This window comes from Zalophus californianus, chromosome 14 (assembly GCF_009762305.2).
Source record: "Zalophus californianus isolate mZalCal1 chromosome 14, mZalCal1.pri.v2, whole genome shotgun sequence".
Classification (NCBI taxonomy): domain Eukaryota; kingdom Metazoa; phylum Chordata; class Mammalia; order Carnivora; family Otariidae; genus Zalophus; species Zalophus californianus.
In genome coordinates, this window is record NC_045608.1 from 10,461,736 (window position 1) to 10,477,084 (window position 15,349).

The window sequence follows — 15,349 nt, forward strand, 5'->3', positions numbered from 1 at the left end:
ATCGCATCCCACTTAATCTTCACAGCCACCTATGAGGAAGGTTCTATCATCATTCCCATTTTACAGACGGCAAAGCTGAGGCACAGAGAGATTAAGTGACTTGCCCAGATCACATAGCCAAGAAGTGGCAGAGCTGGGATTTGAACCCATGCAGTCCAGCTCAGGAGCCTCTACTCTTACCCACGAGGCTACTCTGCTAGCTTTCCCCCTTGTCCCCAACTTTGTGGCCTTCTCCCCATTGTCCACACTCACTAGTGCCAGGCCCAGAGCTCACCCTTCACAGGTGAGGTCTCATTTAATCCCCCAAGAACCCCATGAACAGGGGCTGCGATCAACCCCGCTGAACATATGGGGAAACTGAGGCCCACAAGGTTGCATGGCTTTGGGATTTGAGAGAGAGGACAGTGGGAGCCCAGAGGTGGGACACCTGCCCAGCCCTGACACAGGAAGATGGACAGCGTGTGTCTGGGCCCCAGGAATTTTGGGTTGCTCATACTAACAAGCCCAATTTAATTCCTACCGCAGACAAACTCCCTTCCCCCATGGTGTCTCACTTGAGCCTTGTTCAAGCCCAGGGAGGGCGGCCAGACAGACATTGTGATGCCCATTTAGTGGATGGAAGAACTGAGGCCTCAGAAATGAGTGCAGAGGCCAGGGGCAGAACTCAGGTCCCCTTTCCCCAGCTTCTCCTTCTCTCCCATCCTTCTTGTTCTGGAGCATTTCTGTCCATGCTAGGAGTAACAGTCCAGTGTTGATGCAGCAAATCACTGTGTGCCAGGCTGTGTGCCCAGCACTTCACAGGTATAACTGTGTTTAAGTCTTACCACTCCGTGAAGCAGATACCGTTATCCCATTTGACAGATGAGGCAAATGAGGCTCAGAGAGGTTAAGGAACTTGCCTAAAGTCACCCAGCTGGGAAGTGACATGGCCAGGCTCCAAACCCTGTTCGTCTGATTCCAGCATTCTTTCCAAAGATATTTCATTTCCCTTCTGTCTTTGGAAGAGGAAGCACATAGGTGGACCGATGGGCAGGACAGATGCCAGGGGCTGTGCCCATTGCCTGTGACAGTTGAGCACCAGGCCCTCCCGAGGCCCTCATGCTGTTGCCTTTTCTCTTGCAGGGACTGAAGCCCATGGATTCCAACGGCTTGGCTGATCCCTACGTTAAGCTGCATCTCCTGCCGGGAGCCAGCAAGGTACCATATGGCCTGGGCCTCTCGGCAGGCTGGGCACATGGGCCCTGGCAGGTACCCAAGGTTCCCAGCTCAGAACCTGAAATAGGCCCCCTATCTGGCCCCAAACTCCCCTCCTCCCTGAGTGGCAAAGTCCTTGCAAGGGGTGAGGGGTAGACCAGGAGTTACTCTCCCTCAAGGGGCAGGTGCTCTGCCCGTTTCTCCAACCCAGAAATGGGGGCTCCAGGGAGCTGCCGAAGGCCAGGAGAGAAGCAGAAGCCCCAATTATGCCATCCACCTGCTCAGATACCTTCAGTGTGTCCCCAGTGCTGACCATGGCTCACCTCCCCCACTCACGTTATGTCCCAACCAAATGCTTTTCATCTCTCTAGGCTGTGGTGCTAAGCACTTGAGAAAATGCTTGTTACTGAGTGAAAATGCACTACTGCCCCGCCCACCTTTCTCTCCCCTTCCAGCTCGCTCACCTGCTTATCACTACCTTGCTCTGGGGAAGGACAATGGAGTTAATTCTCTCTTTGGATGGACCCACTCAGAGCACATGGCTAGACATGAAAGGGTGCTTTCCTGGAGTTTATTTTCTGCTTTGTTGTGTTAATTTGACATGCATGGCACACTGGGGCTCAGAGAGGTTGAGTAACTTTCTCCAAATCACACAGCTGGGGAGCAGTGGAGCTAATGTTTGAACCCAGGAAGTCTGCTTCCTGAGCCTTGCTTCTGCTTCCACATGGGCCAAGCTTGGGGTGGGGGGGGGGTGGCGGGGGGGGGCGGGGGCAGGGAACAAGAGTGACTGTACACTTGGTTGCATGATCTTGGGAAAATGGCTGTTAAAAATCTCTGCAAGTATGAAATATGCCCCATAACACAAAGAGGACACACGTGTGTATTCACATATACACTGTCTCTCACTCTTTCTTTCTTTGGATCAAGAAAGGGGAGTCCCTCACCTGACCATGGCCAAACTGTGAAGTGTTTGGCCACTACTCATTCTAACCCCCCAGTGACATTTGCTTCTTTCTCCTCGAGACTCTCTTCTTTGCTCACGCCTGAATCCAAACTGGCATTGCCAAAGCGTCCAGTGAGTCATTTACATGTTAGTATGAATTAGATTTGCTACCAGGCCACCTCTCCTGGATATAGTGCATGTTTAGCTGTCTTTCTTAGAGTAAAATGAAAACCTTGTCCCCTAAGGACTTTCAGGCATGGAGAATGCTATTTGGGGAGACAGAAGAAACCATTTCAATACCCCCCAGAAATTGTTTTTTCACTGCTTATAAGTGGGTGACTCTTTATTTCTGCCTTTCTGGCTTATAAATCATATTTTTTTCTCATGCTTTCTAATCTTAATGGAAAGTTCAAAGAGAGGGCCCAGCACATGGAGGGAGGGGTGGCCCAGTGTCCAGCACTGATGATGGCTGTAGCCAGCATTGGGGATGCCCTCCACTCACTGAGAGCATGCATTTTGGGAGCAACTGAGCCCCCGGATGCTTGTAAGGGGAGTGGACTCCTACATCACCCACCCACCCCTACCCACACACCCCATGTCAACCCAAAGGATGGGGCTGCAGGGCTGGCTTCCCACCAAGGCAGGTATCTGTCCATCTCTCTGGGCTCTAGTCCAACAAGCTTCGTACAAAAACTCTGCGGAACACCCGGAACCCCATCTGGAATGAGACCCTTGTCTATCATGGCATCACAGACGAGGACATGCAGAGGAAGACCCTCAGGTACCTGCCGGGCAGGTGGGCAGAGAGGGGGCTGAGGCCGGGCAGATTAAGACGAGTAGCTACCAGAGGCCACTCTTGAAAACATATCTGCATTATTTTTTCTTTCTTTTTTACTTCTACAAAAACAACATATGTTTCTGGTAGAAACTTTTGAAAATACAGGCAAACAAAACTCTTAACATCTTGGTGTCTGGACGTTCAGGTTGTGTCTGTATGTATTTACGTATGTGTACAATGTGCAAACATTTCTTATAAAATTAAGTACTCTAAAAACAGACCATTCTAATAATTAATTAGCCTCTCTTACTTAACAATGTATTGATGCCATTTTATATTCTTCTACAGTGTTTTGTTAAACTGCATTTTTAATTATGTAAGTAATAAGTAAATACACTTTTCTTATTTAAAAAAAAAAACTTATAGAGGAGGCAAAGTTCCTTTTAAATGTTAGTCCCCAGGGCACCTGGGTGAATCAGTCTGTTAAGCGTCTGCCTTCGGATCAGTCAGGATCCCAGGGTCCTGGGATCGAGCCCCACATCGGGCTCCCTGCTCAGCGGAGAGCCTGCTTCTCCCTCTCCCTCTCCCTCTCCCTCTCCCCCCTGCTCACTCTCTCTCCTGATCTCTCTCTCCTGCTCTCTCTCTCAAATAAATAAATAAAATCTCTTTTAAAATTAAAAAAAAATAAATGTTAGTCCCCTCCACCAGCCTGGGTCTGCTTCCTCCCTCTGTGAGTGTATGTGTTATTCCTACTACTGTTTACAACATAGTGCGTATCATGCTATATAGATCTCCAACTTGCCTTTTCTCTTAACACTATATTTTGGAGTTACAGCCATGGGAAGACATTTAGATCTGCCTCATATTTGACTGCTTCAGAGTATTACACAGAATGGTTTATCTCAAATTTTTAAAAATGTTTTATAATTAACTATTACAAATGTACAGGAAAGTGTAAACATAATAAGACGAACATCCATAAAGTCAACCCTCAGTCTTTCAGAAAAATCTTAGTATTTTGCTGTATGTGCTTCAGCAACTTAAATTGTTACTATGTTCAAGAAAGAAAGTATTGCAGATGCAGATTGAGGCTCCTCTCGTACACCCCCATCCGCTCCTTCTCTTCTTTCCCCCTCAGGGCCAAACGCCACACTGAATTTTATGGGTGTCATTCCCAAGCATGTTTTATACTTCAGCTACATGATTATGTATCTGTAAACAATGATGGTATTGTCTGGCATGTTTCTAAGTTTTTTTAAAGATTTATTTATTAGAGAGAGAGAGAGAGCATGAGTGTGAGCAGCAAGGAGGGGCAGAGGGAGCGGGAGAATCTCAAGCAGATGCCCTCCTGAGCGCAGAGACCGACACGGGGCTCGATCTGACCCAAAATCAAGAGTCAGACACTTTAACTGACTGAGTCACCCAGCTGTCCAGGTCTGTTTTAAATTTTATGTAAATGTTTATCAGTTTATTCAGCCAGTGTCCAGTGGAAGGACGTTTGGGTTGTTTCCAGCTTCTCTCTTTTACAAAGTTGCAACGAGCATCCCTTACTCTTTCTTCTGTGCATACTTGTGTTTCCTTAGGGTAGATGCCAAAGGGGAGCGTTTGTTGGATCATAGTAGATCTTTTTTTTGTTTTTTGTTTTTTTACAAGTCATACAAACTGCTTTTCAAATTGGCGTTCCACGTATATTCTCACCAGCTATGCTATTACTTTAAGTAAACATTTTTATTGCAGGGTAACAGCCGTTTAGAAAAATGCACACATAAAAACTGCACAGATTGATGAGTTTTTGCAAAGTGAACACACTGCAGTCTGAGAACAGAACCACAGACACCCTGCCCCCGGTACTGTCCCTGTAGTGAGGACCCCCCCCCCAGGGTATTTACTACCCTAACTTCTAAAGAACAATGAACTCAGTCTGGTTTTGTACTTTACATAAAGGGAATGGTACAGCATGACTCTTTTCTGTCTTTTCACTTAATATTGTATTTGTGATACTTGCCCAAGTTGTTGTGTATAGTTGTAGATTAGGGATTCTTGTCACTCTTTTTTTTTTTTTAAGATTTATTCATTTATTTTAGAGAGAGAGAGATAAAGAGCAAGAGGCAGAGGGCGAGGGAGAGAGAGCATCCCAAGCAAACTCCCCGCTGAGCACAGAGCCCGATGGTGGGGCTCGATCCCATGACCCCAAGATCATGACCTTTGCCAAAATCAAGAGTCTGACGCTCAGCCACCCGGGTGCCTCATCTTGTCACTCTTTACTATCCTATTGTGTGACTATACCACAGTTTTATTTATCCATTCAACTGTTAAGGGACATTTGGTTTGTTTTCATTTGGGGGCTATTATAATAGTACTGCTAGGAACATTCTAGTGACAGTGTATTATGCATGCTTTTCTTCTAGGAGTGTAATGGTTGAATCATAGTGTATGTATATGCTTGGCTTTAGTAGAAACTGACAATTTTCCATAGCGATTGTACCAGATGACACTCCTGCCAGCAATGTACGAGAGTCCCCGTTCCTCCACAGCCTCATCAATACTTTGTCATTCTGGTCATTCTGGTGGGTGTGTAGTGGTGTTGCATTATGGTTCTGCCTTTCCCTGATGACTAATTACAACACTGTTTTCCACGTATACAGTTATATTCTTATGGTTATCTCATGATTTTTCTTAAGTAGTCCCCCGTTATCGAATACATATGTTATTTCTGCTTTTTTCACAACTAGAAACAATATGGTGATAAACATCTTTGTAGTTAAATATTTTTGCACTTCTTATGTCTTTGAGATAAATTCCTAGAACTGGCATTATTAGGTCAGAAATGATGATTATTAAGTCTTTGGAGACACATGGCCCTGCAGAGGGATGGGGTTGGTTACATGCTCACCAGCCAAGTAGAGACAACTTCTTTTTCCAGTCCTAAACATTGTGGGACTCAGCCATGAGAGTGCTCTGGCGCTCCAGTGCTTTGAACATTGTTCAACAAATATTGATGGCCAAGGGGGAAGATGCTGTTGGTCCCTGCCTGGCCCCCAGACTGCGTCCCGTGCCTCAGGGAGCCACATCCTTCCTCCCCTTTGGTATATGTCAGGATGAATGATCATGCCGTGGCTGGCCCTTTTGGCCTCCTGAGGGTCCATGACCTGCCCTTTCTGTGTGTACCTCTTTCTACTCACTGCTGTGCAGGGTAGATAACAAAGGACAATATAGTATTTGAGGTTTCACAGAGACCTGGATTCAAATCCCAGTTCTGCCTCTTACCAGGGGAAAATTATTCCACCTCTCTGGGCCCCAGTCTCCACTCTAAAGTGAGAAACTCATGTTTGCTCGGAGAACAAATTAAAGGAGGAGAGGTTAACTAAGTTCCTGGCCTAACTTTGCAAAAGGTGATGCTCAAATGGCCATAAAAGTATTCCTTTATCACCGGGGAACTAAAAATTAAAACTACAATGAGATACTATTGCTCCCTCAGAAAGACTAAAATTAAAGACTGACAAAATCAAAGTTAGCAAAAATGAAGAACAACCAGAACTGGTGTGGCTTGCTGGTGGGGGCAGAATGGGTGGAACCAGTCTGGGAAACTAGAAGTTTCTACTGAAGCTAAACTTAGGTGTAGCCCATGACTCAGCATTTCCACCCCTAGCAAGATACACAGTAGAGATAGATCCACGTGCATGCAAAAAGACTCAGACAGGAATGTTCTGGGGCAGTTTTATTCATAATAGCTCAAAGCTAGAAATTGGTCAAAACCAAATCTCCATCCATAGCAGAAGTATTACGGTATGGTTGCACAATGGGATACTATACAGCAGTGAAAAAGACACATTACTACAGACACAGATGAAGCTCACCAACTTAATGCTGAGCAAAAGAAGCCAAGCATAAAAGAAGACATGCCATCTGATTCTACTTGCCCAAAACAAGACAATATGAATCTTGCCAGAGACCAAGAGAGTGGTTATCATTAAGGGAGGTCATGACTATGAGGGACCATGGAGGTCTTCCAGGAGCCAGAATGTTCTATATCTTGATCTGGGTGGTGGTTGCATCGGTGTATGCATATGCAAAAATTTTGTAATTTTTATTACAAATAAAAATTTGCATCTGTAAAATTAAGATGTGGGCACATCACTGCTTGTAAGTTACACTGCAATAAAGAAGGAACATAAAGTAGCTGGGCTAGTGCTCAATAAATAAGAAATTGAAAGGGCACATTGCACATGCCCTGCCAGTATCAATCATAGCTCTTGGTACATGATATTTGCTCAATATAGGCTCTTCGTTCTCTCCCCATCCCGTATGTTGATCGCAGGATCTCTGTCTGTGATGAGGACAAATTTGGCCATAACGAGTTTATCGGTGAGACCAGATTTTCACTCAAGAAACTGAAGCCCAACCAGAAAAAGAACTTCAATATCTGTCTGGAGCGGGTGATCCCGGTGAGTGCCTTTGCCCCAAGGATGCAATGGGGGAGAAGAGTTTGGGGGTTGAGAGCCTTCCTCTGGGCCTGCAAAGGGGATGATAGATCTGCGGGGTGCTCCACGGTAGAGGCAGGAGGGAGATTTCAGGTCAGAGCGTGGCGGCTGCATCCCAGTTCTGCCTTTCACCAACCCTGTGCCGGCATCACTTCTGACGTCACAATCCTCCTCAGTGCAATTGGGAAGGGCAGTGTGCTGTGGCAGCCTGGGTTCAAAGCCCGGCTCTGCCACTTTCCTGTTCCTTGCCTTGGCCAAGGCTCTGAACTCTCCTGAGCTTCGGTTTTTCTTGTCTACAAAATGGGCGTTTTAACAGGACCTGCGCCAGAGGAGGGTTGTATGAAAGACAGAATCAGAACAGAACCTAGTGTCTAATAAGCACTCATAAATTAACTGTTGTTATCGTGGAAAATAATTCTGCCTGACCTGCTTGTCAGTCACGAATTCATAAAGCACCATGCTGATCAACAGGAGGCAAGGTCGAGTAGTGCTTAAGAGCATGGGCTCTGGAGCCAGACTCCCTGGGTCTGAATCTCAGGCTCTGCCACTTATAGTATCATCTGAGCCAAATTATTTCACCTCTCTAGGCCTTAGTTTTCTCATCTGCAAAATGGAATCATGTAGCAAGTACCAACTTCATAGAGTCTTTTAAGGCTTAATGTGAGAGCCCATATAAAACGTTGGAGCTGTTACCGTTAGGGGTGGTACTCACCTTTTGGGAAAGAACAGGAACCAAACTGAGGCTCTTCAGTTGGGCCATACCTTGGAATCAACCGGAGATTTTTATTTCTATTTTTTAAAGTTTAATGTATTTTAATAACCAACTTACGGGAACAGCACAAGAGACAGACAACATTAAAAACAGGTATTTGCAGGCAGGACAACTCAGAAAAGTGTAGTGAATATCCATCCATTCACTGGGACCTACTGCATGATAAAAACGCCACAAACACCAATTAGCTGCCATTGATAAGAAATTTCCTTGTTTAAAAAAAAAACAAAAACAAAACAGGGGCGCCTGGGTGGCTCAGTCATTAAGCATCTGCCTTCGGCCCAGATCATGATCCCAGGGTCCTGGGATCGAGTCCCACTTCGGGCTCCTTGCTCAGCAGGGAGCCTGCTTCTCCCTCTCTCTCCCTCTGCTTGTGCTCTCTCTGTCAAATAAATAAAATCTTTAAAGAAAAAAAAAAATGCTGGCACTGTCCAGAAAAAAAATGTAGCAGGTCTATTTATCATGGTCATAAAGTTGAACCTGCTGAAAAGTGTCCACAGGTACGGGACTTGCATTCATGCCTTAGGTCCCCACATTTGTGAAAAATTCACAAACAAATGAAAACGGAAACACTGTCCATACCTGATTTCTGTCCCCTGTTTTTCCACTGGCAATCATTACTTAGTACCTTTTAACCCTAGGGAAAAGAAAATATCGAAAGTTCAGAACTACCAATAACAGGAAGACTTTTTTTTTTTTTTTTTTTTTAAGAACGAAACGTTTTCCATCATAGTGGAGCCTTAAGCACGTTTCCACGTGTGCGGCGTGCTCGCTGGTTGTCTTTGGGCACAGCCCTTACACGTTTGGCATGGAGAACACCCAGACTGGTGTCTTCAAAAAAACCCAGCAGGGAGGCCTCCAGAGCTGCACTCTGGATGCGCAGATTGTTTTGCAGTCCTGAGCAGTTGCCCGCCCCTGACGCTGGAAAGGGAGTTTGTGCCTCCAAAGTTCAGTGGATTTCTGATAACGTCTGATTTCACGGAGAGGCAGCTGTGCCTGGACTGTAAGGATGAGGTTCCTTCAGCCCTTGGGTAGAGGGCGCGGTCTGGTGAGCAGCAATTTGCCAGCAGTATGAGCCTCGGCCCAGACGCCTCCTCACTTCCCCTCCTTCTCCGTGGCTGGCATGCAGGGAACCAGAGGCCGCCCGGACCCGGCAGGGTGAGCCATGGTGGCACAGCCCCAGCTGCAAGGGCAGGTCTCAACTGGAGATAAACCAGCGCTTTACAAACTCAGATTTGTGTGGATCTCCCTGGAGATCCTGACTTAGTGAGGTAGGGTGGAACCCAGCAATCTGTTTTAGAGATAATCCAATCAACCCCTTTTACAGATGGGCCACCTTGCGCCCGGAGAGGGGAGCGGGCTGCCACGGTCATACCACAAGTCCGTGACTGTGCTCTCAGGCGGCAGCCAGAGCCCAGCTCTCCTGCAGGGCGCCTGCTCCCCGAGGGGACGCCGTCGCTGGCAGGAGGGGCCAGCCTGCAGCATCCTCCCACCAGAGGGCCGGCCGGAGGATGGAGTGTCTGTGTGGCACACCATATTTGTATAGCACTGGAAGACAGGACAAGAAAAATTGCAAGGAGCAATTTACACCAAATGCCAGGCTCCAAATAAATTGTTTACAGACAATCCTACGAGTGAGGCATTTTCTCTGGATCTTTGCCTGTAACAGCTGCTTCTTCAGGCCCCCTCTTCTCTCCCTCACTCAGTGAGTCCAGCTGGTCAGGACAGTGTCCAGGGCCCCCCTGGGTTTTCAGCTCCTGAGTTTGTGCATCTTGCTGTGGGGGATGCAGCCAGCCCCAGAGGCACGGAGGTGGCAGCACAGGCAGAGCAGCCACAGGACCCTGCTGATCATCTTCTTTTGTTCTTTGCCCTTACCCTTCCCACCACCAACTACCCCCACATGCCCCACCAAGGGCAGGGGCCTCGTAAGTGCTTCCCCTCCCCTCTGGATCTCAGTTTTCCTCATCCCTAAAGTGGGGAGGTTGGACTTAGCCAGTGGTTTTCACATAGTGTTGCCCAGAGCACTAGAATCCCGCAGAAGAACCTTAGGAGCCACAGGCCAAGAAGTATCTGTTGGCTCAGACCCCAGGACCCCTGTGCCACTTCTACCAGACCAGATGAAATCTTACCCGTTTTGTGTATGGGGGGCTCTGCCACTTGTTGGCTGTGTGACCTTGGGCAAGTGGCTTAACCACTCTGGTCCTCAGTGTTCTCATCTGTAAAATGGGTTAGTAATACACCCTACATCGTAGGCTGGTGTGCATTAACATAGCCTGTGCAATGGTTAACATTATATAAATTTTATCTAAAAGGGGAAAAGCTGGAGGGCCACAGAAGCTTGGAGAGCCCACCCTCATGGCTCTGGATGCTAGTGGAAGGGTGAGGGTTTTCTCGTCCTTCTTATGTAGGGAGATGAGCCTCATAGACTCATGGTACCTTTCCTTTCCGGTTCCTTCCCCTTAGATGAAGCGTGCCGGGACCACTGGGTCAGCCCGAGGCATGGCCCTTTATGAGGAGGAGGTGAGCACTGAGCGGGTATTGAAGCCACGGTCGGGACCCACCATTTCTCTTTGCTCTCCCTCCCGGCCCCTTCCTTATTCTTTCTCCTAAAACCACTTGTCTGTCAGTTTACCAGGAGAGAGGTACCCTTGCCCGAGGCATTCGAACACAAGACCAAGTGGATGTTCCTCCCACCTGGAGCCCCCACCTTGGGGCCGGCCACCCTCTCACACCCAGGACACACCCTTGAGTTCCCCTGCTTCGTTGGCTAAGCTCTGCTGGCCGTTCTGCAGGACCAGAGCGATGCCACTCTCCTTCCCTCTGTGGTGACGTGGAGGCTGGGGTTGGGCTACACGTGTGCGCTCTTTGCCCAGGTCCTTCCTGCGACCCCAGGGACTATAATTGTGAGAAGCCTGGTTGACTCCGGCAAATCTGAGCTCAGAGTCAGAGTGCAAGCAGGGTCCAGCCCCACCTATGATCACTCAGGGCTCTGTCCATGTCCAAGTCAGAGTAAAGTCCCCCATGTGCCTTAGATTTTCACCAGTGTTGCTGTCACCACTTGCTGGTCCCTGGAGACTGGAGACTGGGGGCATCTGCTGTCTGTGGTGCGGGGGGGGGGGCGGCAGCTCCTCTTCCTCGCCCCAGGCTCCTCCCTAATACTAGCCATCCATCCAGTTGTCTGACCCCCTCCCCTTCCTAGGCCCATTTCTCCTACTTTTCTTTTCTCCTACTGCAGCAGGTGGAACGTATTGGCGACACAGAGGAACGTGGCAAGATCTTGGTGTCCCTCATGTACAGCACACAGCAGGGGGGCCTCATTGTGGGCATCATACGCTGCGTGCACCTGGCCGCCATGGACGCCAATGGCTACTCAGATCCATTCGTCAAGCTGTGAGTCACTGGGACTGTGAATGGACCCCAGAGGGGGTCCTAGATCCTTGCAAAGGGAGAACCAGAGAGCTTCCCCAAGATCATTGCACATTGAGTCCCAGAGAGGGAAATGAGCCTGCCCAAGGTCACACAGCTAGACAATGCCCAGACCTGGCTAGAGCGTGAGTCTGGAGTCTCAGACAGTCAGACTCGTGTGTCACTCGCCCATATGAGGAGCTTCGGAGCTCTGTCCCCTCCGATGGGAGAAAAGCAGTCGGCAAGGTTGCAGTGATCCCATTTGGAGCCCCCTGGAATCATCAGCATGTCCCTCCAGCAGTCCAGAGCGCCTCCGCCAAAGAAGCAATCCAGTTTTTCCCAGTGCAATCTGGAAATGCTCAAAGAAAAGGCCTTAGACTTTGGATTATTCCCAGAATCTCCACCATGGGGAGTCAGAGAGTCGTGTTAGCTGTGTTAGTCCAGGGCCTCTGGACGGCTGCCAAGATGGGATTCAGCAGACCAGGGCTTCACTAGTGCAAATGCCTGAGTGAGGGAGACGGGACACCTGCTAGACCGCCATGCGAGTCTCACTCACGTGAGCGGAGGGGAGAGACGGGGTCCGGTGGCTGCAGCCTGGATGCAAGTTCAGCAAGGCCGTCAGAGTCCTCAAGGCCAAAACCAGCCCTCAGACGAGTCCCAGGGCGCCTAGGAGCAGAACCACCCTAATACTCCTGCCACCTTCAGTCCTCAGCGTGGCACGAGCGTGGCTGGGTTTCCAGGGGCAGCAGCTGGGGCCTCGGTCAGTGATGCTGTAGCTGGAGGTCCGCCTGGCACATTCTCATGGCCATCACTGAATCAGGTGTGGCTCCCACTCCCCTCTCTGCCCCCTGCAGCTCTATAACTATAAACAAGTTATCCTAACCTCTCTGAGCCTCAGATTCTTCACTGGCATAACAGACAGTAGCTCCACTTACGTCCAAGAATGGGCACAAGGCTCAAGGCTCAAATAAGATACCATATAGAAAGCAATTAGAAGTGTGCCCGGTACAGTAATGTTTGGCCTACTCTTCAAGAGAACTCTGCATTGCCTTGTGGCAGCTAAATGTGTGTTTCTATGGATATGATTGAAAGCTTGAGCTCTGGATCCAGACTGCCTGGATTTGAATCTTAAGAACCAATAGTCTTCAGTATTCTCTAACTGTGTGACCTTTGCCTAGTGCCTTCACGTCTCTGGGCCTCGATATCCTCATCTGTAAAATGGGAAGAGTGATATTGAGCATTAGGTTCTACCCTCCAAGAAGCAGAGTCCAAGGCTAAATGAGATGTGCAAGAGATTTACTGGGGGGAAATGCCCGTGAAGAAAAACTGAGAGGGAGCCAGAGGAGGACCGTAGGGAAAGCAGGTGGGGAGGGGGAGGGGCCCGGGAGGACGGTTGGGCAGGAAGTGTCTTAGATTGCAGTACAGTTCTGAGGAAGTTTCAGCGCAGGTGAGGGGGCATCCTTGAGCGCAAAGCCTGCATCTCCCACGGGGGCTGCCTCTTGTCCTCACCTGCCCAGGTGCTGGCTGGGAACCCGGGGCCCGCGCAGCCACAGCGAGAACATAGTGGTGAATTCGGAGCCCAGCCACCTTGTCAGTCCATTTTGCCCCCTGCAGTTGGAGATCTGAGAGAAGCATTGTCATGGGGTCTGGTACCTAGTAAGTGCTCAGTAAGCATCTGCCATTACGGTTCTAAATCACTAGCCCTGCTGTTCCTACTCATGGCAAAGAGTGTTTATTGAGGTTCCCTCCAGCTCGGGAGACATTCCCTCCCAACGACTCCCTCTCATAATAGAAAGCAGTGCTCCCCTTCAGGTCATGGCTACAAAATCAGGCCAGGGCAGACTTTGCTTTGGATTTTCTTTGGACGAGGATTTAGTGAACAAAAGAACACATGAGTCAGGGATGAATTTGATTTCTAGGAGTAATTGGGTTTTGTTTTTGGTCCAATAAGGAAAATTAGCTCACGGGCTGCTGTTCTGCACTCTGTTACATCCCAGCCACAGGCAGACTGTTTTTCTTAAATAATTCTCCCTACCACCCCTTCTCCCATCCACCCAATCCCTGCAGAAGAAGGAGCGTTGCTGTGGTCACCGGGAAAACGGCTGCCCTGGTGGCCGGTGTGGAAAGGCTAACAGGAGGCCGCTAATCAGTCAAAGATCAAATTAAGATTTTTAAAATCAGAATTGCCCTTTGTCTTTGCTCAGCACTTCACACGGTTCAGTCCCCCCTTTGCGTCCCTTCTTTAAAACTGTCCTCAAGGGGCGCCTGGGGGGCTTAGTGGGTTAAGCATCTGCCTTCGGCTCAGGTCATGATCCCAGCGTCCTGGGATGGAGCCCCACATGGGGGCATGGTGGTGGTGATGGGGGGTTCCTGTTCATCGGGGAGCCTGTTTCTCCCTCTCCCTCTGCTGCTCCCCCTGCTTGTGTGTTCTCTCTCTCTCTCAAATAAATAAATAAAATAAAATAAAATAAAATAAAATAATAAAATTGTCCTCAAGGGCAGTGGGAGGTACAGGCTTCCAGTCATAGAATGAATGAGTCACAGGGATAAAGGCACAGCAGAGGGAACATCATCAATGGCATTGCAATAATGTTGCATGGGGACAGATGGTGACTACCCTTGTGGTGAGCACAGCTTAAGTATCGACTTGTCAAGTCACTGGGTTGTACACCTGAAGCTAATGTAACACTGCATGTCCACTCTGGTTCAATAAAAACAAAGCAAATGATCCTCAAAAGCAGTTCTGTAAGTGAGGAAAAAAAGTGTTTGCCCTCTTTACAGATTGGGAAACTGAGGCATGCCGCAGCTACACTTAGGTTCAAAGTTGCACAGCTAGTGACAGCTTTAAGGAGAATCTGAATGTCCCAACTCTTTGGAGTTTCTGGCCCATTTGATTTATTTGCCCAGAGAGTACTGATCGAGCACCTACTATGTGCCAGGCATTGTGCCTACACTGGGGAAGAGCTGTCTAGGCAGAGGAAATGGTATGTGCAAAGGCCCTGGGGTGGAAAGGAGAGTGAATGGGGAGTCAGGTGAAGAGCATAACACAAGAGCAGGCTGGGCTGGAGCAAGGACCCGATCATATGGAGCCTTAAGAGCCACATCAAGGATTTTGAACTTTACCTGGAGATCGAAGGGGAGCCACTGAACAGTTTTGAGGAGGATTAATTGTTATCAGATTTGCATCTTCTCCTTTCTGTCTATACAGTCACCGCCTCCCCAGGACTTGGGGGCAGCCTAAAGGGTAATCGTGCCACTCTAGGCACTACTCTCCAGGCTTTCAGTGTGATCCATTGGGACCGAGTACTAGCTAAGAGCACAGACTCCAGAGGCAACCACTGGGTTGAGTCCCCAGCTGTGTGATCTGAGGCACATGTCTCAACTTCTCTGGGTGCTCAGTTTCCTTGCCTGTGAAATGGGCAGTTGGAGCTCTACCACCGAGGGGTTGTTGAGAATGAAATACCCCGCACGTGCTTAGACCAGTGCCTGTTGCTGCTCTCATGCACATTGGCCATTGTTAATGTTGACTCATTTTCTGATTTGTTCAATTATTCTCCTGACATGGGAGGGAGACTTTGGGGTCAAGAGGCTGATCTTATTCATTAAACTTCCTCCACAATAGCATCTCTGTCTCCTCTCAGCTGGCTGAAACCAGACATGGGAAAGAAAGCCAAACACAAGACTCAAATAAAGAAGAAAACCTTGAATCCTGAGTTTAATGAGGTAAGGCTTCCTCACTTTTGTCATGCTCTGAGATATTTCCTGTGAGAGAGGAA

The 15,349-nt window shown here is 48.5% G+C and overlaps 1 protein-coding gene across 8 annotated transcripts in view; it reads left to right on the forward strand.

Annotated features, from left to right (window-relative positions):
- RPH3A (rabphilin 3A) overlaps positions 1–15,349 on the forward strand; it is a 268,394-nt gene that overhangs the window by 246,925 nt on the left and 6,120 nt on the right. For all 8 annotated transcript variants that reach the window (XM_027575138.1, XM_027575139.1, XM_027575140.1 and 5 more), the window contains 6 exons: positions 1,123–1,197; positions 2,809–2,918; positions 7,234–7,360; positions 10,632–10,688; positions 11,404–11,558; positions 15,215–15,296. In XM_027575138.1, the coding sequence (XP_027430939.1) occupies positions 1,123–1,197; positions 2,809–2,918; positions 7,234–7,360; positions 10,632–10,688; positions 11,404–11,558; positions 15,215–15,296 (606 nt within the window). The remainder of the gene's footprint in view (positions 1–1,122; positions 1,198–2,808; positions 2,919–7,233; positions 7,361–10,631; positions 10,689–11,403; positions 11,559–15,214; positions 15,297–15,349) is intronic.